This window comes from Melanotaenia boesemani, chromosome 7, assembly GCF_017639745.1.
Source record: "Melanotaenia boesemani isolate fMelBoe1 chromosome 7, fMelBoe1.pri, whole genome shotgun sequence".
Classification (NCBI taxonomy): Eukaryota; Metazoa; Chordata; class Actinopteri; order Atheriniformes; family Melanotaeniidae; genus Melanotaenia; species Melanotaenia boesemani.
Genome location: NC_055688.1, coordinates 11,965,752 through 11,992,923, shown reverse-complemented (window position 1 = coordinate 11,992,923; position 27,172 = coordinate 11,965,752). Strand labels below are relative to the sequence as shown.

Below are 27,172 nucleotides of genomic sequence, written 5' to 3'. Positions count from 1 at the left end.
TTATGCACCAGTGATGCCTCTACATGATAAAATCACATACTAGGGTGGATCAAAAACTGAGGGGATAATGATCAGAATTGAGGCAAAAGGCAATGTGATTATTTTTAAAGTCCAAATCAAAAAGACATAAGAGTCATAAAAATACCCCCTCAAAATAAACTGCTTGATACTAAAATAAAGTTTCAATATGAGAGCAGGAACATCACAAATTCTGATTCAAGAAATGATCATTTACCTTCACAGAAATAAAAGATCAATTATGGCAGACTGTATGAACTGTTAAAGGAATTACTTGTTCTAGAGGCTGTTTCTATTTAAATATCCAGCCCGGCCCCCATCTCTAACCTCCACCTGTCTTGCTTTCCCTTCTGCCAGAGGCCTTGTTAAATTGGCACGAACTCTACTCGGCTCCCAAACAAAATCGCTGCCTTGGTGTTTCCACTCTGCTATCCCTATCATAGCCTTAGAGTAACATATAGAGGGGGAATAGGTCAGCAGCCACATGGGGCATGAAGAAGAACCACTACTTCAGACGTAACCATCCTTGGTTTTTGGTGTGACTAACATCTCGTGATTGAAACATCAGTCAGATTCAGAGATAATACTGAGGGCCCGAAGCTTAATCAAACATGATCGGTCATATAATGCGAGTCAGCCAGAAGGATACAGTATGGAATTCTTGTAGTGCTCCTCAAAAACAGACCAGCCTTTGTTTGTAAGGCATTAGTGGAACGGATGCGAGTGAGGCATTCTACTGCAGAAGTCGGTGTGCCTCCGTCTTCCTGTTCAGTCTCAGAGGTGTTGAAAACTTCCCAAAGCACATTCCACTCAGAGATAGACACAAGGAATAACAGTCCAACATGGAATAAGGACTTCAGACAGCTGCTCCTGGGAAACAGTTCATCTCTTCTGTCAGATTTGAGTATTTTAGGCACAAATTAAATCTTCATCTTTGGTATCTTAAAAGACTTGGCAAGAGCATGAATATTCTTCAAAATGACTTTAGGGTTACAGGTCATTCCTTTAATTCTATGGCCACTGTTTTCACACAACCACAAAGTTAACGCCACCGCAAACAAGATTATACAGGGAAACCCACACAACCTCCACCCCAGACAAAATAGGCCAGCACATATAAAAGAAGAGTCGGCTTTGCAGAGAGCATGGAAGTTTTTTGGCAGGTCGCAGACATCTCCGAGTTGTAAACAATACAGAGGGTATTTTTAGGGGACACTTGGCCTCAATTTGATCCTCTGAAGTCCTTTGGTCTGCTTCAAGTTTGGTGCTGGATGGATAAGAAGTACTCACACTGCCATGTTCATAAAGTACAAAAACAAAGAGGAGACATGTGGAGTGGCTCGGTGTATTTGTCTGTACACCCACGACTGGGGGTGGTGGGGGGGGGTGGATCTAGACAAAACAAAGAGCTTGCTAAGAGCTTTAACAACACAGAACAGTTAAAGCTTATAGTTCTGTTGAAACATCCTAATGTAAAAATCAATGAAACACTGAAATAAGGAAAGTAATGGCTCTAAAACAGTATGTTCAAATAACAGTGATGTCAGTCTAAAATAAAAGAAAATGTTTGTTTTACTCTTTCAAATGGGGATATCATACCTGATGTGTATATTTGGCTCTCCATCCACTTTCAAAAGGAAAACTATTTTTTAAACCAATTATAATCAGAGACTGATAAAAGCTTGGGCAAAAATCAAAGAAAAAGATACAAAGGGAGTGAGCCAGTCCCCCCTTGGAAGAAAAAAAAAGAGAAGATGATTGCTGTTTTATCAGATCTCCTTTTTAACCATGTCAAAAACAAAGAGAACAGACAGTTCATCGGCTGCAAACTTCAGACAAACATAAAAAGCAAGCAGGCAGTCACAGGACTTGTTCAGACTCTGAGAATTAGAGATAAAAATTTCCCATTAGCATTTACATCTGTAGCATACAAGCTTATGTATTCCCCTGCTGACTCCTCTGTCAACTTTATTCTCAACCCAAATGAGATTTTTTGATTCATATCTATCGTTTGCCACAAACTCAGCAGCCAAAGCATAAACCAGAAAATATGACCCAATGAAAATTATTGCCAAAAGGAAATCCAATAGAAAACTTCTTCAAACTGTACTGCCTGTGGGCTCAAAGTGTTTTTATGTGCTGATATCTACCACGGTCCATACTGATCCAGAAACCACCACAGGCACCTACATAAACCTTTTATGTTAGAGAAAGGCCAAGGTGGGCCTGCCCATTTCACAATGACAAAAGGTTTGCTTGGTTTGATAGATGCATGATGTCCACATGTGACTGTTCCACCCCATATTCTCACTCCTACCATCAACTGATTTTATTCGCACAGACCTTCCAAGCTGCACTTACCACCAGCCTGACACACACATTGCAACTTCACTGTATTCCACAACTCTGGACCCAATTATTTACTACCTGCAAATTATATTGTTGAGATCAAATGAAAATACAGCAATTACTAATAAAGGAGGGGTGCTTTGATTAAGATGGGACATTGTGCTGCAGAGATATGGGCACTGCATCGTTTTACCGTGTTTACCTTGAACCTGACCTGTATCTCACAAGTAAGGAGCAACTGAACTGCTCACACTGCTGAGATGTTTTATAACAGTAAAGAATTCAGGAGAAGCTCCTACATTTAGTGGTTTTGGAAGGTAAAGAGGGTACCCACAGAAATGTGAGCCTGCGGAAGAGACTCTCTCCCACACAGTGGGATTCTTGATTAATGTTATGCCAGCTCATCACCACAGAGTAGGCTGCTGCTCTGACAAGGAGATAATAGCAGCTGGTATGGCACAGTGACATCAGAACAAGGAAGTGCTGCAGCACAGAGAGGGGTCACGGTGGCGACCCATATCTCATCAGTCATGCAGAGTCTTTTATATCTGTGCAGCTCAAAAAGCTGTCACAGAAAAAAAGAGAAAAAAACTTGCTGCAGGCTTTGTAACTGCATTTTGAGTTAAATGCATAATATTATAAAAGAAAAATAGCAGACACAGAACAGAAAGTAGTATGGAGCAATACCGACGAGCAAATAACATCTCGTATATTCAACAGTCTAAATTATACTATAAGGAGGTCTCACAATAATTTGATAGTGATGCATTCATTTACAAAATGTTATATACAGCAGCTATAAAGCTCTCTCAAAATTAGTTGGAGTTGGTAATATTAAGGGACAAAAGCTGGACAGCTCACCTGTGAAGAGTTTGGTGATGGCCTTGTTCTGTCGTCGTGCGGAGCAGATAAGTAGCAGCCAGGGAGGCATGAACTCATGCTGACTGGCCAGGAGCTCAGCGATGGTCCTGGGTGAACCAGGAGAAGACCTTTGATCTCCTTCACCGAGCTGACAGCCTTCATCAATAGAGTCTACAAGCAGGAAGAGTGACTGCGGAGGGGGTTTCACACTCAGGAGAGGCAACAGGACACACCTGAGAGACAAAGGGGGAAACAAACAAGTCAGCAACCCTGTAATCTTTGGTTTGTGTTTACAAAATTAACACTTTTTTTGTGGTTGTTACCCTTTTATTAAGTTTTATTAAGCCTTTTCAAACTGAATAAATGGCATCAATGGCTTCATCAGTCCGTTAAAGCATTTTACAATGAAGTCTCTCACACATCACTCAGACATGTATCTGTGAAAGTGACGGTAAGGGCCACGGCGCACATGTGATATCATCAATTTGAGAGATTTTACAGAGCATAAAGTGCAGCAAAATAGTTTTTATAGAGTTTTCTCGTTGCATCATGCCCTATGACCATCCAGTTATATACAAGTTGACCAGGTGTGCAGGAGTTGTGTAAAACATCACAAATGGATGAAAGGGGGTAAAAAATATCACTTTTCTATGTGTTGCAGCTCCTTGAACAGTTATTGTTATATTTGTAAAGGTTAAATTGCTCTTCTTATAACAAGCATAGCTCTTACCAGCTTCAGAAAAATGTGACATTTACGCCACTAAAGGATGCCTATACATCTATACTTCTGTCAGAAGCCACAGAAATACACAAAACTGTACATCCTTCTATAGCAAGGCTACTCAATTCGATCCTACGAGGGCTGCAATCCAGCAGGTTTTCAATGTAGTCCTGCTTCAACACACCTGAATCAAATAAAATGGATCTAAACGGACTATCAAGTTTTGCACAATGACTCAATAATTTAATTCAGTTGTGTTGAAGCAAGGATAAAAACTGCTGGATTGCAGCCCTCATGGGACCAAATTAAATAGCCTTGTTCTAGATTTACAATTTGCCCATAACAAGCAGTTTTACCTTATTTAGGGCTGCATGATATCAGGAAAACGTGCGATATGCAATGACACTGTTGAAAGTTGCAATGATGATAAGATCTGCGATAAATGAAATAAAGCTGCTGCTTTGACGTTTCCCCATACGGCGCTCTACTGGCAAAACACTCTTGCTCAGACGTCTTTATAGCTTGTGCTATTATAACGCTAGTAGCGTGTTTTAGCTAACGCTGGATTTTAGTAACTCTTCCTAATAAAAATAATTTCAGAAACACAAACAGATCGTGTACTATGGTGTCCTTCAGCCTAAAGACTAGAGATAAAATAGAAAACTGACAGTCTTTGCAAAAGTTTGAAGATGTTTCTTTACCAACATTTGATAAATTATAAAAAGAGATTAATTTATATTCCAGTGTAGATTGTTTCTGTCAGATGAAGCATAGTTTAAGCCATTAATGGACCGATGACTAATATAAAAAAAGAGAATAACTTTGACAAGACCAGATATGATGCCCTCATCAGTACCGGTGTACCATTGTCCAACATCATCAGTCAAGATATCCATAGCGCTGTCCTTGTCGGAAGATATGAGGTAATTAGGAATCACAATAAAAGCGGCGCTGCAACATACAAAAACGCCAGCTGGATTCATCTACAGTTGTCTTACAGTGGCAGATTAATTGATTGTTAAAATAATTGATAGCTGCAGCCCCAATTCATTCATTTATGCATTCATTTTTCTCTGCAACCTCTTCACGATAATTGTCTCATCCACCTGGTTTGACACAAAAGTGGCATTACAATGACACAAAGCCAAAATGGACAACAGTAATTTTTTTGAGGAGAACCAATCTTGGTTAGTAAGTCTCAATTAAAAGTGTTAAACGTGACTTCATCCATCCAAATTGGAACCATTAACAAGCCCACAGCCAGTGATCAGAGTTAAAAGAAACATCCACAGCAGATGCAACCATTATGATTCAGTGAGCTTTGCCCAAGAGCTAGGAAGCTAAACAAGCCATAAAGCTTTCTCAGTCAAAGCTTAACAAATCTCCTTCCAATATTAATATTAATGTCTGAACACAAATATCCACTAAAACTAGCCCTGTGGCATCCAGTGATAAAGTAAACATGATATATAGCAACACATGAATACTCAGCTGAGCACAACAATTTAACCACATTAACCTTTTATCAGCATACAAATGCAAGCCAGACATGTAACCTACTTGCTTCAGTGCTAATATGCATCTTCACACATCCATACTCACTGAAGCGAGACACCAACAAATTTTCCTTTTTTTTCCTCCTATGGAGTATTGTTTATGCTGTCAAGATCTCTGTTCCAGTCCGACTGCCACCAACAGTCTGAAGCCAGCCATAAGAAATCCGTTAAGCAAAGTGCCATTTCCCAAGACTCATAAAATTACTTCCAGCTCAACTGGCTGTGATAAAGAATCTGAAGGTTTCCTATTAGTGACATTTTAATCTGGGTCCAAGTTAATTAAACAATCATAAAAAAAACTGAAAAAATGTATTCATTTACATGCAAACCTGAGCTGAAAGGCATTCGAGGCTCTTCGTGGTTAGCTGTCGCACAGATAAATACCCGCCACCTTCCGGATGATGGGACAGTCTCTTTAACTACCGCTCTCCTATAATGGAACCGATGTAGCTTGTAAGCTTTGGTATAAAATGCTAAAATACAGATTTAAAAAGACTTCTTTTGAATGCTCATCAGTCTGTCACTAACCCCATTGGCTCCAAAGCCATTCCCCGAGATTTGACTCCACTACAAATTGCTGAAGATGCTATTTTTACAATGACTTTGTTATTGAGTGAACCCCAAGTCCAGCACTTCCTGCTAGAATAAATGGAGCATATTATGTCACATATAAAACAACTCCAATAACATTTAATTCTGTGTAACTGGATTAAAATATTCATTTTTGCAACAATGCTCAATATGCTAGAGCCAAAGTCTCATTTGTAGCATCACTGAACTGGAAACTTTGTAGAAACTTGTCACATGAAGGCACAACTTGCTTTACAATATTCTTTTTGTTTTTGACATTTAATTTAAATTATGAGCCGCAACTATTAATTTGATTTATCTTGCAGTAGATTTCATTCTATAAAGTTTTTTTTCTTGTATAAAAATAGCAAGAAGGAAAATGTGCTTTCTAAAATTAAAATGTCTACCAGCCAATGAAGGATGAATATCCCAAACCACCAGGCAGTTGATAATAAAATATTTACTAGCATTCGGATGATTACTGGCGCTTAAAAGTAAAATATTTCCCCAATTTTTTTAAGCCAAGGCAATATCGCCTAATCATTCGTTTTGTTACATAAACAGCTAAAAACCTTAATGAGAAATGCAACAAATGATCACAATTTAGACGCTTGAATTACAATGTTGATTGTTGTTCTTTATTTTTAGACTTTGCAAATTTCAGCATTAGAAATGAACAAAAAATTAAAAATAATACTTGTGCAGCTTCTATTTTTCAGGCTGCACTGAAAACCTTCTCCAAAAACATTCTGAATTCTCAGCAGGAAAGAAAAAGCATCATTATGGTCTTTTAACCTTCTCACTCCACTACGTCACCAGAGCTTTCAGCAACGCAGTCAATCACTCCTTATGGCTGCAGCCCACAGAGAACCTGCAGCGCCATCTGGGAGTCCTGCCAAAAGGAATGTCCATCCACAGGGGTGACTGTGTGTGAGTGAGTGAATAGTTGTGTCTGAGGCCATGTTGCCTACTGAGACAATCAAATCCACAGTGACAGCAAGTGGGCAAAACAAAGAGCCATTCTTCTCTCACAATTCAGCTACTTTCAGGCTGTCAAAGAGTCAAAAGACAAGGATTGAAAACAAAGAAAACTCAGCAGGGTATGGGAGATGGAGGCTAAATAAGCACAGGAAAAGCTGATTTAGTTTGCCTGGCAAACCTGCTACATACCTGGGCCAGAAAACTAAAAGTAGTGCAGCTACACACACACACACACACACACACACAGGTCCTACACTTGTACATTAATTAGTACTGTTCTTACTCAAGTCCTCAACATATGCCCAAGTTAATGCCAATTGCTATTTAGTACAAAAAAAAATGGGGGAAGGGTAATTTTAAACACATTAAAACACTCACCATCTGTCATGCTGTGTTCAGGACTGCAGCAGCCACCGCTACAAGCACAATGAGCAAAGTGAAGCTTTCAGTTTGACGTTCAGTGGAGATGTCTGGACTGGCAGGGCTGCACCAGGCACCAAGCCAAAGACTTACAAATATACACAACTCATTTCATAGAGTGGGCACAGAGCCTGAAATCTATGGCACATACCCACACACCAACATGCACGCTCAGACAGAAAAAAAGCCAAAAGCTCATCAAGTTCTGAAGGACAAAAACCAATAACATTGCTATATTAATGAAATGATGGCCAGTTGGTGAGTGGAGCTCCAAGCCTTAGACAGATAAATAGAAACACATACTGATGTTGACATGTTGACATACTGATTCCTTCCATAATCTGTTTTAAAAAAAGAGGAAAGGGAGGCCTTTTCATTAGAACAAACCCCATCTCGTCATTCAGCTTTGAGTCAATTTAGAGGAAGTCTGATCAACGTCTTTGCAAAGTCACGAGAGCTTAGTGCCACAGAAGTGAACAACAGCAGCTGAGAAAGAGACAGAAAGAGACAACCATCTTGCAGATTGTTTCCTCCCAATTTCCTATCTGATTCTTGCATTATGCATTACATTACTGCAATCATCCCGCTCAAAGTAATCACAGTGATGAGAAGAGCAAGAGGGACTCATGCTGGGAACAAATGTTCTGAAAAGCCAGGCTCAGGATCTTCCCGTTCCCCTGTCACTCTGTTTTCTTCAAATTTCAGCAAGTTGGGCTAAAAAAGTAAATAAATTCTAAAACTGTTATGCTTCAATAAAGCTTAATTTTTTTATGATTTTAACAAATCAAGAGTTTGTGGCAAAGTGGTTACACAGAGGCACAAGTGCAGCTGCATAAGCTGCAGAATAACCAATTTCTATTTATTTTTGCGCCATTCATGAGGATGTCAACCTTGAAGAGGTGAATTAACTACATTTCAAATACTGCCATTATAGCAATCTATTCAAGACAACTAAGAGGAGAAATTAAGCAATATCTTAAAATAACCCCGCTGTATAGCGTTAACATGAACAAGCTTAAAACATGTCCTAATTTTTCCGTTTAGGTGCATGGTCTACCATCTTCCAGGACGGGAGACTGTGCTAACACGCAATATCTAATAGTTTAAGCCTAGCAGGTATGGTGGAGAGCTAGTTTTAAATGTAGCTAAAATCTGTGTGATCTTATTATTATTTTTATTTTATTATTATTATTATTTTTAGCTTGTGATAGTTTCCTTGAACTTTGACTTTTAAAAGAACCAGATAATGTAACTATGCAATTTAAGGCTTATTCAAAGTATGAAGCAGCTTTTTTGGGAAGTTACTGACATCATATAAATGATCAAAAGCATTTCAAAAACATAAATCACTACGGTGCTTGATGTACCGTCTCAGCATGGACTGGATTTTATGTGGTTGCCAGAGTTGATAAAACTTCACAACGGATACTTGCAAAGTGTAACTGATTCTTTCCAGATTGAGATTTTGTACCACATCCCAAAGCAAGGTAAGTTAGATGTTGAGCTGGTTTACAGTACACTAATATATATATCTGCACGCAATAATAATATTAATCTGCACGCAAACAGGGTTAGGAAGCTCACCACTGTGATGCATCTTTTAAATCCACAAATATTGACAACCTACGATCAGGCTCCCCACTGCATACTTCTATAAAACTGAATTTTAAAATATTGTTCCAAAATCCAAAACGTTTGGGGTATAGCCTGAATGTACTGTAGGTACATGGCATTAATGTTCAATGTCTGAAGTTATGCTTCATTTTACTCCAGATTATGAAGAACTATTTAATGAAGGGATTTTTCAGTTGCCATGAATTTATGAGTTTAGCTGACAGTTAGCACACTGAGAGTGGCATTTTGCTGAAGTCACCTTTATATCCAAACTGCATTCTCACAAAAACATCAGTGTTCAAGTATCTTTTTGCTAAAACTTATAAATGTACAACATATTTATAACACCCATATTTTAAGCTGCTAAACCACAACATTTTTTTATATTTGATTTACATAAAAAAATCAGTTCCTTAGACAAAGATCAACACTAGTCCAAGAAGAGATGTCCTTTTCACAATCTGGTAATACGGCACCTTTTTGCAGGGCTGTGCATCTACAGTACAGCTGTATTTATTTGTTCTTTAGACCATCACTGCAGTGAAATGATTTAATTATTTCTCTTACTGCAACTTATTAGAACACCAATGTTGTTCTACTTGTTTCTGGGCAAGAAAGAAAAGCTAAGTTCAATTTTAAGGTTTGCAAACAGTAAACAAAAATTGCAGTTTATGAAGGTTTAAATCTCAAATTAATCTTTGTACAGGAAAATCCCAGAAAATGCAATATGCTATATATTAGAAACTGTTTTCTACTGAGCTCAAAGTCAACAAAAAGCAAATAGAAACTCTTTCCATAAGCAAAATATAATAATTATAATCACAACTGGCCCTATAAAGATTTTCATTGCTCTTTTCTCCTGTTCTTTAAGTGGATAAGACAATGTAAGAAGTTGATCTCAGCTTAATGGATTCCACAATCAATTCAGTGCTGGGTTACGTAGCACACAAATGCCTCCAGTCATTTGAGAAAAAATGTCTTGCAAACAGAAAAGTGAGGAGCGACAGAAATCTTTCTGGCCTCTGAACACATACAACCATTTCTTTAAAAAAACAAGCTTAAAAATGGTCCATCTAAAAACAAAATGACCCCTTACTAATAGCCGTAAAAAGACAAAGATGAGTCATTATCTGATGATTGTGGAGTCTTGTGATGTTTGGGATTCAAAAGACAATCATGGGACTGGTCACATACAGTCACCACATTGTTTTTGAGTCAAAGTGTGTGTTGTTTATTCGAAATCTAGTTCAATTCTCTTGAACTGCTTTTAGTAGCCCATCTTATCACTGTCTTTTTTTAATAATTTAAATTAGACAACAACAAACTCATAATAAAATGCGGTATCATATTCAGCATTGCCCTCGTTCACCCCTGTAATGGTGCCTATTAATGATTTGCCAGGGTGTAAACACTCTGAATGCAGCACACATACCTCCTTATACCTTAACTACTCCCCCCTCATGCTTTTCCAAACCCAGACGAGGTGTGCATTCCTGACTAGCTATCCAATACTGTCAAAGGAATCTGAAATTTCATCCTTCTCAACCCCTCTCCCTCTTGTCCCCATTCGACACTGCTCCGGTTCAACCTCACACACACATATGCACACATGCCTGCATCAGTCTCTACTCAACAACACACTTTGGAAAGAATTTCAGCATCAACCAGTAAACTTTACAGCTGTCCAGCACAAGCCAAGGCTGGATTCTGAATGCAGCTTTGCTTTTATTTACAAGCGTTCTGTTATCACAGGGCAACAGTGTGAACTGTGGCACAAAAGAAGAAGATACTGATGTTGAAGCGTTAAGGCAGTTATCTGAAAACAACTTAATATTTGATCAAATCTACTGAAAACATGTTTTGGGGTTCTACATAAATCACATTTTCAGCCATACTTATATCACACAAGCGCCAATCCTGTCTCTCTGGTCTGGTCTAGTCCTCAGCTTGGAGATGACAGTTGTGGGGAGGTTTGCTTATTTTGCCATGCCACAATCAATCAAACTGAATCAAACACACTCACAATATCCAGATGAAGCAGAAAAGCTCTTTTGTTTTAAATAGAAGAAAGATTTTATGTTTTCTTTGTGTTTTATCTCATTGTAAACTGAATAATTCTGCTTTATGGATGCTCAGAAGATATAACCTTTGATTCTACACATGATGGACTGAACATCAGTTTTTTTTTTCAGCACATACGGTATATAGCTGCAGTTTGTCTTACTGTAGACTGATTACATACCAATGTGCAAGACAATTAAATGCATAAATTACAAATGCAGACAGACATGTCTCAACACTAACTTTAAAAGATTAAATGAAGAAATAATATTTTAAACACACACACAGTTGGTGGTTTGCAGACAGACGCTGGCATCAGATTGCTGAGTCATCGCTGCAGCCGCACCAGAGCTGCTGTTCCTCCTCATCTGCTCAACTAGAGTTGATGTGTCGCACAGCTTCGCCCCCCCACCACTAAATGTGGACCTAATCTGCAGCATGTTTTCCACAGCAGTGCACCACATGAAAGCCGAGTGGCTGCTTTCATTTAACATCCCTTAACCCCAATAAGAGGGCCGCCCAATGTGCATCGGTCAAAAAGTCAAGACAAAAGGAAAAAAACGCAAAGTTCCTGCGCCAACTCAGCCCGTTGTGGATGGTCCCCGTTTGACCTGAAATGTCACAACTTTAATTAATTATCAACGGTTGTTTGGAACAAGCTTAACAAAGGAATGTTCGGTGCAGCTGCCAGGAAAAAAGCAACATTTTAAGCATCTTGTAGAAAAGTATCTGGTGTATAATCTTTATCTTCCGCTGAAACACAGAGAACAGAAATACTGCCATGAAAAGTTTAAATTTCCACAAGTTTAAGCCATGGTCATTCATCAACTGCAAAGCCTGTGGCCTTAAGGGGGATGTGTCCAGCTGATAATACAACTAAACTCATGCTTAGTGAAGGCCCGACAACAAAACCACATAAAGAAACACCCACACTAAGAAAGCACATTTGCCGCATCAGCAAAAAAACCTGTTGGTTGTAGGGTGACCCGTGTGACTGGCCTAATTCCACCTATTCAAAACCAGCTCAGTTGTCCTGAAGGAAGAAAGAGAGGAATGGATGACAGGAGGCTGACTAGCTGTTTAATACTCAAAGTGGACGGCTCTAGTCAAAACATGGCAGTGGCCTTTGAAGGTGATGAGGACTAATGCAGATGTGATAAAGGCAGATGAATGTATTTAACCTTGTCTGGCAGTAAAATCCTTGATAATGCACTGTAACCTCAGTGTCAAAGCCTTCAGATAGCATGGATGGCATTGAATTTGATCCATCTAGGAAGACAGTGTATCAAAAGTATCAAGTTTACTGTTTGAACAAGACATGAACCAGTACTGAGAGGCTCCAAACAGAAGAAAGGCAAATTGAAAGGTGAAACTGCCTTTTATCTGGAGAACTGTGGCTAATGTTGGCTGGGATTTTTGTCCTACTTATGATCACATTACATTTTGAAAACATAAAGGAGAAGGTTTTAAAGACAGGCTAATATCAAATCCACAGTGATATGATGGTATTTCCCACCCCATTTTATGAAATTAAGTCTGAACCTTGTATTTTCATTAAAAATTCAGCTACACAGTTCTCAGGTAATTAACAGGGCATGTTTCCATAAAATTTTAAAGAGTTAAATGCGCAATGCATATCACATTCATTTTTCCTCTGTTTGCTTGGCTTTTTTTGTTAAAAAAAAACAAAAAAAAACGGACGGGCCAGTCCATAGCATCAATGCCTTTGTCTTACAGGAACTGCTGACACACTCCAGCCACATGAGGTCTAGCATTGTCTTGCATTAGAACAGGGGTGTCAAACTCACCTGAATAAAATCAAATGGATCCAACAGCTTCTTGTCAGCTTCTTCACAATAACCCATTAATTTCAGTCAGGTGTGTTAGATCAGGGAAACAATGAAAACCTGCAGGATACCGGCCCTCGAGGACCGAAGTTTGAACCCAGGGCCAACCGAACCAGCATATGATCTCACAAGGGGTCTGAGGATCTCATCTCGGTACCTAATGGCAGTCAGGCTACCTCTGGAGAACACATGGAGGGCTGTGCCCCCCCCCAAAAGAAATGCCACCCCACATCATTACTGACCCACTGCCAAACCGGTCATGCTGGAGGATGTTGCAGACAGCAGAATGTTCTCCACGGCGTCTCCAGACTCTGTCACGTGTGCAGAGTGTGAACCTGCTTTCGTCTGTGAAGAGCACAGGGCGCCAGTGGTGAAGTTGCCAATCTTGGTGTTGCTGTCACAACCCCCACCTGTGGATGTTGGGCCCTCACACCACCCTCATGAAGTGTGTTTCTGACCGTTTGAGCAGACACATGCACGTTTGTGGCCTGCTGGAGGTCATTTTGCAGGGCTCTGGTAGTGCTCCTCCTGTTCCTCCTTGTACAAAGGCCGAGGCTGTTGGGTTGTTGCCCTCCCACGGCCTCCACGTCTCCTGATGTACTGGCCTGTCTCCTGGTAGCGCTTCCATGCTCTGGACACTACACTGACAGACACAGCAAACCTTCTTGCCACAGCTCTCATTGATGTGCCATCCTGGATGAGCTGCAATACCTGAGCCACTTGTGTGGGTTGTAGACTCCGTCTCATGCTACCACTAGAGTGAAAGCACCACCAGCATTCAAAAGTGACCAAAACATCAGCCAGAAAGCAGGAACTGAGAAGTGGTCTGTGGTCACCACCTGCAGAACCACTCCTTTAATGGGAGTGTCTTGCTAATTGCCTATAATTTCCACCTGTTGTCTATTCCATTTGCACAACAGCATGAGAAATTGATTGTCAATCAGTGTGACAGTTTGATTTCACAGAAGTGTGATTGACTTGGAGTCACACTGTGTTGTTTAAGTGTTCCCTTTATTTTTTTGAGAAGTATATATAACAAAGTATTTTCAATTTGATGTAGGTGATACAAAACTCAGACCTTCTAGCACAGCTGGCTTCATTTACATAACAGGGTAGCTATAAAACACAAGTACTAGAAACAGGAAAATATTTGGGAAATACTGTATAAGCACATTTAAGGGGAAATTTATGTCATTTGAGAATTGCAATACTAAAATGACCAATGTCTGGTAGGAAGCAACTGTAAAAGTATGAAAGAAAGGACGGCTCAAGCTGCACAGAATGAACGTAAACCCTTGTTTAAAACAGTTTCAATGTATTCACGCGAGTGGTGATTACAACCAACAAACACACTTGTTTGTCTTTGACTAGGCTAAAGAATTTGGCATGGCCTCTTGCGCTTGCTCACTCACTCACTAGCTAATGTTTAAAATCACAGCTGGAAGGGGGGGTGGGTTTAAAGAGGGAGGGTCAAAAATCTGTGTTAAACAAGACCCTCTTCTAAATTAAACTTGTATAACTTTTGAGCAATGCACACAGCATGATTAGGTTAAATCAAAACAGGGTACACACCCCGCTGTGAACTTTCATTCCTGGTGTAAATTAGCAGCCATAATGCTGAAATAACAGTAAAGTTTTACGCTGTTCCGCGGCCCGCTCAGATTTTATTTCTTTATATTTCACTGCCAGAACCAAATGACAATCTTGGCCGCCTGAAACCAGATAGCATCTGGAACAGCGAGGGAGCCATTCAGATTATCTGTGTAAAACAGTGGCTGTGAAGCTTTTTACACCTGAAATGGCGAGAAGGCACTCACTGAAGTGTTCATTTGGCTGACAAACAAAAGAGGCAGTAATATTAAGATTTAAGGCCTGAGGTCTTGAGTGTTACAGAATATTTGCTGGATGAGGCGGGGGCTGAGCAAGCCTGACTGTCTACATAAGGGCCCTCCACATCCAAGCGTGACACAGAGCAGAACCGGAGCGAGTGGTCTCTCCCTGCTGGGTTTCTTCTCCGTTTATGTCCCAACAATAACCTGCCTTTTATCTGAGAGGGTCAAACTGGAGTCATCGGTAGACACTGTGTAATTACGAGCAGATGACACAAGCACCTACATCCTAAGTGGGTATGCTTTAAAAAAAAAAAAAAAAACACACACACACACACACACACACACACACACACACACACACACACACACACACACACACACACACATGGGCAGAGCTGTTGACACTGGTGAGCTTTTAAAAAAATGATTTACCTTGCCAAATGTTTGACCTACTTCTCCCCACCCTTCTACTTTTTGTGATGTTGAGATGGTGCAGTAAGTGTCACCAGATGGCCAGACAAGAAGCGTGAGTGTGTGTGGTGGTGTGTGTTCAGCGCTGCATTCCAGCCTTTAACACAGACAGCCTGACCTATACTGTGTAGACAAGTCATGCGAGTCACTCACATACACACACGCTCACGTGCAGCTCCTTTTAAAGCCTCTGCCTACAATAACAGTCCATCCTGATCGCGTTACATGCCCAGGCAGGGTGCTGGAAGTGCACAACCCTACTGTACTTCAGCTTAACATGTGCACTTCATCTTTCTGCAGGAACAGTCACTCAGGTCGGTGAGTCAGTCGCAGTTCAGCGCTCTTTCCTCATAAAGTGTCTGAGCCACCTGAGCTCGGCCGAATCTTAAAAATATCTGGCTTTTCATGAATCAGAAGCGGAGTGGAGACAGTTCCACCCAGCATGTCACACCAGGAGGGAAAACAAACAAAACCATGACATCAAAAAAAAAAAAAAAAAGGAGAGGCTGCTGCTGAGGCGGAGCTTTGGGATGTGTGCTAGCAGGGGAAAAAAAAATGGGGGAAGGGTGCATCAGGGTCAGGAGGTGGACAGGATAGAGAGGGGGAGGGACAGGCTTTGCATTATACATTTTGAGATAAACCTATTTTGTAAAGCTTCATCATTACCTGGAACTACCAGACTTAAGTAAAAAAAATCCTGTTTTTCCAGAAGATTAAATAAATAATCCTCTGAAGCTGGCAGGATGATATGAAGCAAAGTGATTTTTTTTTTTAAATTTCCAAGAAATTATACACTCAGTGATTTTGTGAAAGACTGCAACAAGTCCAGTATTCAGTGATATACAATAAGAATTCCGTAAATTAAAAGCAAATATCTGCTTATATTGTTTGATAACTAAACATATGGACTGGCAATGGCTGTGCTTCTACAGGTGAGCAAATCAGAAAACTCATCTGACTGTAGCTACACTTAAAGCAGACAGGAGAGGAAAGCAGTTTTTAGATTAATGTGGATCGGTGTTCTTACCTCTTGAAAGCCTCCACGGGGTTCCTCTCACACTCTCCAGGCTGCAAAGTGCTCTGCACAGCTGGATCCCGGACCTTCTCCTCGTATCCTGGCACAAGCCCGATGCGGCAAATCTGGGCCACCAGCCCTCGAATAAAACCGCCGACACAGAGCGTGTCCGAGTCATCTGCCCGACAGAAGTGGAAAGCTAGGCTCTGCTGGTGTAAACCACGGTGGGTTCCCTGGCCTGATGTGGGCCACAGCAGCTCAGTGCACAGAGCAGTTTTCCCACTTCCTGGTCCTCCTACCAGCAGCACACCCCAGGAGCTACTGGACTTTGTGGATCCTGCCGTGAGGCTGGCAGGTACAGATGTGCTCCCGCTAGGCAATAATGGAGGTTGCTTACTGGGAGTGCTGGTCACTCCGTTGAGGTTGTTGGTTTTCTCCTGGAGGCAATGCTGGATCTTGTGGAAGACCCACTCCCGGCAATAAAAGCGCTTCCCTTGCAGCAAACTGGTTTGGGACATTTTGAACTAGTGCTGCTGTTCCTCCAAGTCCTCCTCTTCATAGGGGTCCCTTCAATCTGCCCCACACATGTTCCACTCTGACAAAGGCTGGCTGTAAAATTGAATATCCATTCTGTCAGCTGCAAATGTACCTCTCAGGACAACTGGGCGTGGTTTATTTAGCCTTCCTTGGTGCTGATGGCTAATGTTAAAGAGAAGCCAGAGTGTGTGCAACTTCAGTAAAAGTAGGACAGAAGACAGATTTGCTGACAGATGACAGGAAAAGCAGCTAAGCTATGGCACATTACAGAATAACTAGGTCAAAACAAAAAAAAGGAGATGAAGATTAAAGCTCAAATCATAGATTTTCCACCAACTTTTTCCACAGCTTTCCCACTGGTTGAACCGAGTGCTCCTTGTTATTATGCATGTGTTGCCTTAGCATGGCGCTGGGCATGGCAGGGCACCCGGCTCTTGAGTGCATCCACTAGCAAACTCAAGCCACCACCAATTGACACAATTAGCCATGGGAGCTCCAGATATATTTCCAATGATGCGTTTCACATGCCGCTGACTGAAAGTGTGTTTCCATTACATGAACATGGAAGAGGCTGCCAGTGCAGAATCACTTTCTCCAATAACATGCAAAGCCTGGTTCCTTCCCTGAAAAACGGAGACAACAAAGACTAATTAAAGACAAAAATCAAATAATTGGATAATGAAATTTACAATTAAGCTTATTATCTACTCAAATGGTGATCTGGAGACATAACTGTTGTCTTAAAATAAAAAAAATACAAAAAAAAGGCAACGTCAACATCCATCAGTTGACATGCACTTTTCATCATAAACATCAGCAGCAACAGTTTGACTAAAATTATCAACATGCACATTACTCTTAGAGACATTTTTCCAGTAAGAAACAAGAGTGGAGCCCTTGTGAAGCTACAAAAGGTGGGCAGGCTGGTTTTCAGTGCTTTCATCCTCCACAACCCACATCACTGCCTGCCTTCCTGCATGCATGCCCTGCAACAAAATTCTTGGCAGGGGTTCGTCCAGTTTCTCTAGTCTATCCACTGATCCTCTCTTCCTTCCTATGTGGCTTTAAATCCCAAACAGTCCACATCCGTCCTGAGCAGTGGGGGGAGAAGGTCCAGATGAGAGGACCCCTTTCCTGCACTTAGGAAGTGGGAGGTTTAAAACCTTAAAAATAAGTTTCAGAGTTTTAAGGAGAGCAAAAGTCTTAAATGTAGATTACACAGTCACTGAACAAGTATATGATGAGTGTATTGATGGATGCTCTTTAAAACAGTGAAGGGGCATATATTTAGAGTAATAAGGTTATTTTCGATAAACCGCACTTAACCACATATTTTATTTAGCTGCTCACCAGTACAGCAAGTCAAAAATACCAATTCAGGCAAGAAAACACACGCACCCACAAACACACACAACATTGCTGGTTACTTTGCAACGCTGCCAAATAACAAGGTTTTACACGGGTTGAGATACATTTTCACCTTTCTGTTTCTCTAAGGCGCTCCCTGCCTCCCAACATAACAAAGCTCTCCAAATGTTCAGCATAATCAGGACCTGCATTTTATTTATTTATTTTTTAAAGGGAGGGCGACAAAAAAATTACATTTATCACCGCAAACGACAGGGATTCACTTTAGCTGGCTGAGAACGGTAGCACAAGTCTTTTGTAAGATCGGACTAACCTCACCCTTTTCAAATGGGATACGGTTTACACCTAAGGGGTGTTTTTTTTTTTTTTTTTTAATGCACGACCAGACTGACTAACAACTGCACGCTATAAGGAGAAAAATGACTCACGGACATTAAACGTGGCTTCTCCTGTTACTGCAGTCCACCACAACAGTTCCTTCAACTTCAATGCAGCCAATTGTGGAGCGTTTCACTATTTTCACCACTGTTTCTACCGTCTCTAACAGCCCCAAACGGTTTCCCCCCTCACCTCTTGCCGTTTCCTTTTGCCGTTTTGGGGAGGGGGTTGTTGCTTTGTCCGTTGTCCCTCTCTCTGCTCACGTTAAAAGCAAACCTTCACATAAACCATTAGACCGTTGCTCCAAGCGCAATTCAAATCTAGATGTTTTTGTATTACACGAACGCTAGTATCTTTCTTTGAATCGCTGTTTTCACTCGGTGTCGGCTCCTCCTGCTACCCGACACAGCTCCACAGTGAGCCGACTGGCTCTCCGCCTCCAAACACTCTACATTTGTCCCCACTGCATGCAGAGCACACGCCAACGGGCAGCGCAATGCCTTGTGGGACTTTGAGTTTTAATGTCTTGCCGCCATTAATTAAGTTTGAACAGGTGGGTGAACGTTGGGCTAACCAAACAAGTTTGAAATTTTTTTATGTTCTCGTGGAACTCAGATTTTATCACCATACTGTTGTATAATGAGTCATTAAAAACGTCAATAGCTTTAAATCTCACAAGAATATGATATCTCCTTTATCAATATGCAAATACAGTGACTATTCAGCCATTTTTCTTTTGTAGTCACTGTGACTTACATCTAAAATTCTAAAAGTATTTTATATCTTACTGTACAATACTTCTGTTTATTTTATTTCACTTGGCTGTCCTTCCAGTACTGTGTAAAGTACTGTATTCTTCACAGCTGACAATATGAGAACAAATAGCCTAAAATGTTTTGAAATCTAATTGAATTTGATAGAAATGAATAGAATCTCTTATTTTGCATCCAGATAGCCAGACATTCCTGAATATTTCAGAGAAGCCTTGAGCAATAAGCTCTCCAGACTTTCTGAAGAAGTTTTTCTTTGGACGTTTGCCAGTGACATTGAGTGATAAATAATTCAAGTTTAAAAGATTCATTCAGTTGATGAGCCATCTTTGTGTCTGCACATAGGCCTAATGGATAAGGTAGCAAAGAACCAATTTTAAATTGTAACTTTAAGCACCTTGGCACTAGCAGCATGTCACAAAGACTTTATTTACTCCAATTTCTTAATTTCTTTCCATCAAAAATGTGGGGGAAAAAATCCACATGACTCAACAGGCATAGAATAGTATTTTTGCACCTAGATAATTCTATTCTTTTTACAAGACCCATTCATAGAAAAAAACCTGGCATTACTCAGCATGGTCTCTAGTGTGTCCTTAATAAAACTGAGGAAACTAGACAAGTGGAGAACAAAGCAAGAAGTGTCAGGCCTAGAAATGTATCTACATCAGATGAAAAGCATTTGAAAACGGCCTTGAAAAATAGGAGGACAAAAATCAAGCAAAGAACTGAGAGATGCATCTGGACCTTCTCTGGTTTTTTTCCATTTTATACTGTATTGCCATTTATGTTTGCATCTTTTAATAAATTGCTGCAAACATTTCCTGAGGCTCAAAACTTTTAAACAATTCTGTATGTTTATATTTAATGTACCATATGTACATGTATAAAAATTTCCAGTTACACATACATTCTTACTCTTATGTAGTTCTAAAGAACACCTATAGATAGCCATAAGTGTTACAGACTTAGACTTTCTGTCAGGGTACAAAGTTATCAACACACTGACTGAGATGTAATGGAGCACTGTGTCTTACTGTACCCAGCACTCTCTGGAAAGCAGTCTTAGTGGAACATCGTGCTTGAAATAAAGTGACCCAACTGAGTTGAACTGACTGATATGTCTTTGACCCTTCAATTTTTTTTATTTTGTTGTTGTTCTTTGTTTTTCTTTGTTAAAGTAAAGTCACACTGAAATACTCACTTTAAGGTATTGAGTTGGACCGATGACCAGGATGTGTGTCACAAAACCTAATTTGTGGTGGGTGGATGTTCACTGCCCAGATGTGTGGTGCCCTTATGATATGCGCATACTCACAGCTGCCAGAAACTTGTGAATCCAGATCATTTGATTTTGTGTGGGCAACTTTATTTTATGTTCTTCCATCTGGTCATTGATCAGTTTCAGCTTTGAAAAAAATATGAAATAGTTTTCAAAATCTGCCCGTTAGGCATTACAACTGCCTCACATCACTGATAACTTGAACGGAAGCCTTGTGTTTGGCAGTAGATTGATAATATAACATTAGACAGCTGTGAAAGAAATCTGCATTTATACTCAACTGACTTGTGGCTTTGTGTTAGAAATGTCTTTATTTTAGATGCATCCCTCGATGCATTTTCAATTATAGAAGATTAGCTATTTGGATTTGTGTTTGTCTGTGGATCCACTGCAAAATAATGAGCAAAGTTTTAACCAGAGATGAAAACACTCCCAGGTGGTTCCCTTCACAGTCAAGCCATTAGTTGTGATGTGCTTCAAACCTCACAGATGACATACCAGATGTTGTCACTGTAAGTGAACAGAAGGCAGGCGTGTGTTTTGGATTTTTAATTTTGACTCTAATTTGAAAAGACATTTTTATTTGGCAATTTTGACAGAGCAATGCCCACAAACATCACCAGTGTATTTGAAGATTAGAAATAAAAGGAAACATTGGAGAAAATAAAGCCTCACAGGCTCTGAGATGTCATCTCATGTCCCAATTCTTTCTTCTCTGTGTTGCATTATGTTACACCACTTGGTACAGCCCAACATGACATGAAAAGCTTTGCTGTTTTTAATAAATAAAAGTGAAATTTATTGATGGCATAACACAATGATATGTGGTTTGCTGTTTCAACTGAAGGAATTTTGTTTGCAACATAAGTCACATTACAAATTAAATACTGCAAGGACGTTGTACCAGAACTCTGCTTCCAAAGTTTTTTTCCTCTCTCATCCAGTAGGGATGCACACAAGGCTTTCAGGTTGACACGTTTTGATCTAACTGGAAGCTGCTGATCTTACAACTTATTTATCATTCCCTGAAGAACTAGCTCAGGGAATGGTACTTTGAGCTGCAACTGCAGTAGGTTGAAACAACTGACAGTGTGTTACTGGCTGATGCTGACTGTGCTCACAGAGATAATTCAGTCTGGTGCTGAAGTCAGGTTCTACTTCAGATCTGGTTTCATATAATGGTATAAAAAGGTTTATTTCTTTACACAGGCATGACACATGTTGAGGTTGTAGAAGTAGATATTTGTTGGGTGAGATTAAGGTATGGAAAACATGGATATATGTATATATATATATATATATATATATATATATATATATATATATATATATATATACTGTATATATGTATATGTTCAGTTTTCATTATCAACTGTACCAACAATGTCCTATATAACCAGCCAAATAATATGTTTCATAAAAATCCATAGTCTGATAAGGCTCCTAATAATAGACTCACTTCTTAGTAGGGATGGGAATTAAAAATCGGTTCCACTCAGGAGCAGGTTCACAATTTTTCAAAGCATTGGAATCATGTGCCATTGAGCTTATCAATGCCTGTATTAGTACTGACAGGTGTTGGCCAGCACACTGACTACAAATAAAAATCTGCTTTCATTGAGAAACAGGACAATGGCACAAGCTCTAATGTTTGTTTTGGAAAGACTAATAATAGTAACAAATCACAAGTCAGACCTATATCCTTGCGCGGAGGAGCCTGCAGCCGAACCACTACTTCCAGTAATATAAATAAGACAAAGAGCATCATATAGTTTAGTTGTTAGAAAAAAAAAGAAATAGGATAAAGTATAAACTTGTGCTAAAGGAAAGGTCTAAAAACAGGTGGGGTGCTGCCCTAATATAATTAAAGGGGGAACTCTGTTATGAGAATGCATTCAGAACCCAGATATTGGAATTATGCATTACTTATTTATTCACATGGCAAATTTGTTTCTGGTTAAAGCAGCAGTGTTGCATTAATAAGCATCACAACAGTGGTCAGCTTTTATTTCATTGCCTTCTTGGTTGACTTAGTGTAAACATCTAGAGTTTACATTTTTATGTTAAGTGATGTATTATTTTCTCTTTTTCAGACCAGATCTGTAGTTTTAGCATCCATCTCAGTTTGAAAATACATTGTTTGACAAAATTCTAAACTCAAAATTGACTCTTTTTAGAAAATTAGTCAGGCACCATAAATCCATATTTTATACTTGTTTCATAATGGCATTCATACCAATAACGTCTTATCAATTCTCATCCATACTCCTTAGTTCCACAAATACATTAGATGTGTCTATTTCAAAGTGATAAAAAATGATAGCAATTAGTTTGCTGTAGAGCAGTGGTTTTCAAACTGGGGGTCGGGTCCCAAATGGGGGTCGCGAGATAATTTCAGGGGGTCGCCAGATAGTTGTAAAAAATATGTAGCCTACATTTATCAAATAAATTTTGGATTCTTTACCAGGGCTATCAAAATTAAACCATTAATGAATAGCAAGGCAAGGCAAGTTTATTTGTTTAGCACAAGCCAATGACAGGAGGATTCAAAGTGCTTTACAGAAACATTGAAACATCAGAAAATAAGTCGCAAAAGTCAGAAAATAAGGCGCTTGATTTAAAATTAAAACAAAAGGGAATGTAAAAAAAAAAAAGACCAATAGATAAAAACAGTATTCAAACATGATCAAGTTTAAAAATTAAAGCTTAAAAGAAACAAATGCAAATTTGGACTCTTATATAAAAACTATTCAAATGCAGCAGAGAACAGGTAGATCTTTAACCTGGATTTAAATAAACTGTTTGTTACCTGATAAATCTTTGAAATTAGCTAATTAATTTTTAACACAATAACACATAAAAAACAAAGTTACTACACATGCCATAATAAAAATCTGAATTTGACAATATTTTCATGAAAAAAGCTGATTTTGGACACGTAGGTGCCTTGTCACAGCAGTGAACCACCAAACACCATTTCATTTTCCTCATTTATGAAGATTCTGACAGTTTTCCAGCCTTACATTTAGAGGATGACCTATTTGATATAGCACATAATTAATCACTAAGTCGTGGCGTGAAGGTGGGGGTCGCGAACAACAATGCTTCTTATCTTGGGGGTCGTGGCTCTAAAATGTTGAAATCCACTGCTGTAGAGTACAATAAGCTTTCCTCTGATATACCTGGAAAACAAAACATTCTTCACGCTTATCAGTTTGAGTTTTGCTCTGTCAGCTATGTAACCTGTTACTTACATGCAGAGCAGGAAATGTTGAGGTGCCCCCTGTGGATGCAGAGAGGGAGATAAACAAATCCATATATTGAACTCCGCTCCAGAGTAACCACAAATACCAATTAACCTACATGATGATTCCTTCCCCTCAACATATAAACTAGAGAAAGACAGATGGAGCTGCTTACGTTTTCAATTTGACTCATTCTAGCTTAATTATACAGCTTTAAAGAATTTTATTTCCATCCTAAATAAATCCATACATGGTGTCCTGCGTTAAAGGTTAACGGCCTCATTTGGTTTCTTCCAAACTAACGCATGTAATTATAAATTAATGTAAAACATAAGCACTCAAATAAATAAGAGTTTTGCCCTTCAATCATGGCCTACCAATAAAACTAATTTTATTACATATTTGGCTAAAGCTATATTTTCCATACAGACCTTGGTATTTTTTTAACAGTGTTGTAACCAATTCCGGTCTGTTCTGGAAAACTAAAACTGCCCAACAGAAATAGTGTTTATTGGAGCCATACTGTGTTTGAAATAAGTATGGATGTGGTTGCACCTTATTGTACATGTAGGGTTCAGAATTTTCTTTTTTGACCAGAGACTGCAGCCTCCTACAGAAGTGTGGAGCTGTCACTCAAATAAAAAGAAATTGGAATCTTATCACATTATAATGTGATAGTTTATTTTAAAAACGTCAGTCAAAGTAGCCTCTACTGTATGCAGATGTTGTTGCAACTGATATTGGAGCAAAATACATTTTAGGGAAAATATTCTCATCAAGCAGAAACACTTCAGTTATTTTGTCAATAATTCATTGTTCTTCTCTGGTTTATTGTTGTACACACAGAAATGTGGGACAGTTATGATTAACACAGTATGTCACTTGCCTGCGCGCAGTGAGATGGTGCGTGTGTGTGTCTGAATTGCCATAGAGTGTGTGTGTGCTGCTTTTAGTTAATAACATGTACCAGTGATTAAGCCTATGGCTGTCTTCTGAAAATAAAAATGAAAATTACAAAGGCTATATGCACCGCTAGGACTGGGAGAAATAAGTTGCCGACACAAAGAAGTAGCTTATCTGCTTTAAGGGTGCAACGTGAACAGCTCCACACTTCCATACTCTCCAACATGGTTCTAAAATTATTTAGCTGTCAGTACAGTCAGCAGTTAAAAAAAAAGGAGTAATAGTTTACATTTTGTTGTCTGTATATTGCATGCTAAAACTGTATAATCAAAAACACACCAAATCTCAAGAGTGTTTGGACACCCCATCAGATTATTGCGTTCATATAGACCTGGATGAATGAGTTTTGGTGTGAAAGAACTTGACTGGCCTGCACAGAGTTCTGACCTCAGCTCAGAGCACTTTTGGGGTAAGTTAGGGCAGAGACTAGGAATCAGGCCTTCTCGTTAATCAGTGCCTGACTAACAAATAAACTTTTGGAATAATGGTCAAAACTTCTCATAAACACACTGGTTAACCTTGTTGAAAACCTTCCCAGAAGACTTGAGGCTGTTATAGCTACCAAAAGTCCATATTAACCTCCTTATTAAGCGCTACAGATTTACAATGTCCCATTACTTTTGGCAATATAGTGTATTTTCTTTAGCAACAACTGCCACTACTGCCAGGTTTTGACCCATTATCCTAAAGTTACCTTTACAGTTAAGCCTGGTACACACATAACGATTTTTTTAATCTTTTGAAATTTTTTATCGGTTCGAGACCTCACACATAAAGATTAAAAATCAGGCATTAAACAGTTTTGATCATATCGTGTGGTGTACACCAATAATCTAATCACAGAACAACACACGCATGACGATGCAACTCATCTACAATCTAGTCCTCAGAGCCAGACAAACATTGAAACATAGAAGAAGAACCATAACAACAACCGGCAAAAAACGAAGAAGAAAAAACATAGTAACAATCGGAAAACACAACACACAGCATGGAAGGGGATAGGACGAGGGAATGATGGTGGTCTTGGGACTATTATTAACAGAAAAAGCCAGAACTGAAAAAAATAACAGACTGGAGACGGTGTGAACATAGAATTTATTTCATTGTTCTCCAGCCAGCTCGCTCTCTGATTGGCTACATTCCCTACCACATCACCATCTACGCAGTCAGAATGCAGGAGTCGTCGGTGTTCCTCAGAAATCAGCTCTGAAATACGGAACATGTTCAATATTCCTGATTGTCGGCTAAGACCCATTTCGGAGCGGATTATCGAGCCAAATTGGCTCGTAATACACCGCAGACCAAATGATAATTGGACAGGGAACTCTCATGATTTGCTGTCCGAGGTCGGGAAGAGGCAAAACTCAGCCCAAAAATCGTTATGTGTGTACCAGGCTTTATTCTATTTATTTCAGTTTTGTCATGTTACATGGCTATGCATGGGGGTTTTGGATTAATGGTTGAACAAAACCTTGGACTTTAAAGGAAAATAACTGAATTTTTAAACTTGTATTTGGTGTAAACTATTGACTAACCTTACAATAAGACGTGGTTTGCATTTTGGCAGTTTTTATTTTTTATGTTGAGCCATGCTTTATGAAGCCTAGCTTTGGGGTACTGGACACACAAGTTGGACAATGCCTCTACCATCGCAATGTGTCCTACCTATTGACTAATTTGGGTAAACACCAGAAGAAGACCATCCATCATTGCTGAGGTGGCATTTGTGTGCATGTGTGTATAAAACAAATGAGAATCAGATCATTTTCTTGACAATGTCTAGGAAATCAACAAGGATTTGCACATTTCTTTCTTTAGTTGTGGTAAAAAAGTGAATGTGAAGATCACAGACATTTACTTTATGAAAATTGTCTGTGTCTGTGTTACACTGAAAGGAGGCAGTGGTTGACATTGTTTGTCAACTGATGGTGGTGTGTTTGCATCAGGGACGAACACTGGCCACACAGAGAACAGAGGAGGAATGACATGCTGTCATGACAGAAGAAAAACAAAAACATGGAAAATTTAGGTGAACAGTAATCAGTCTGACACGAAATTCTACGTATTCATGTTGCTGTTCAGCAATAAGTAACATTTGTTACACTAGTAAATGCTAATGGAATAAGAGGTGGTGTTGCTATGGGTAACTAATCTGGGAGACATTGTGTAATGTAACATTATTTGCTCTTATTAGGGCAACATGACCAGAAAATTAAAACAATTCTGTCAGACAAATCATAGTTTACATTGATGCACTGATATATATATATATATATATATATATATATAAATCTACTTTGTTTATATAGC

General features: G+C 39.4%; 1 protein-coding gene across 1 annotated transcript in view; it reads right to left on the bottom strand.

Annotated features, from left to right (window-relative positions):
- ankrd50 (ankyrin repeat domain 50) overlaps positions 1-19,029 on the bottom strand; it is a 33,698-nt gene extending 14,669 nt beyond the window's left edge. Inside the window, exons 1-3 of the mRNA XM_041990280.1 lie at positions 18,792-19,029; positions 16,329-17,476; positions 3,229-3,461 (exon numbers count right to left, since the gene is read on the bottom strand). Coding sequence (XP_041846214.1) covers positions 3,229-3,461; positions 16,329-16,834 — 739 coding nt within the window. The 5' untranslated portion in view covers positions 16,835-17,476; positions 18,792-19,029. The remainder of the gene's footprint in view (positions 1-3,228; positions 3,462-16,328; positions 17,477-18,791) is intronic.
- Between the last annotated feature and the right edge of the window lie 8,143 nt (positions 19,030-27,172).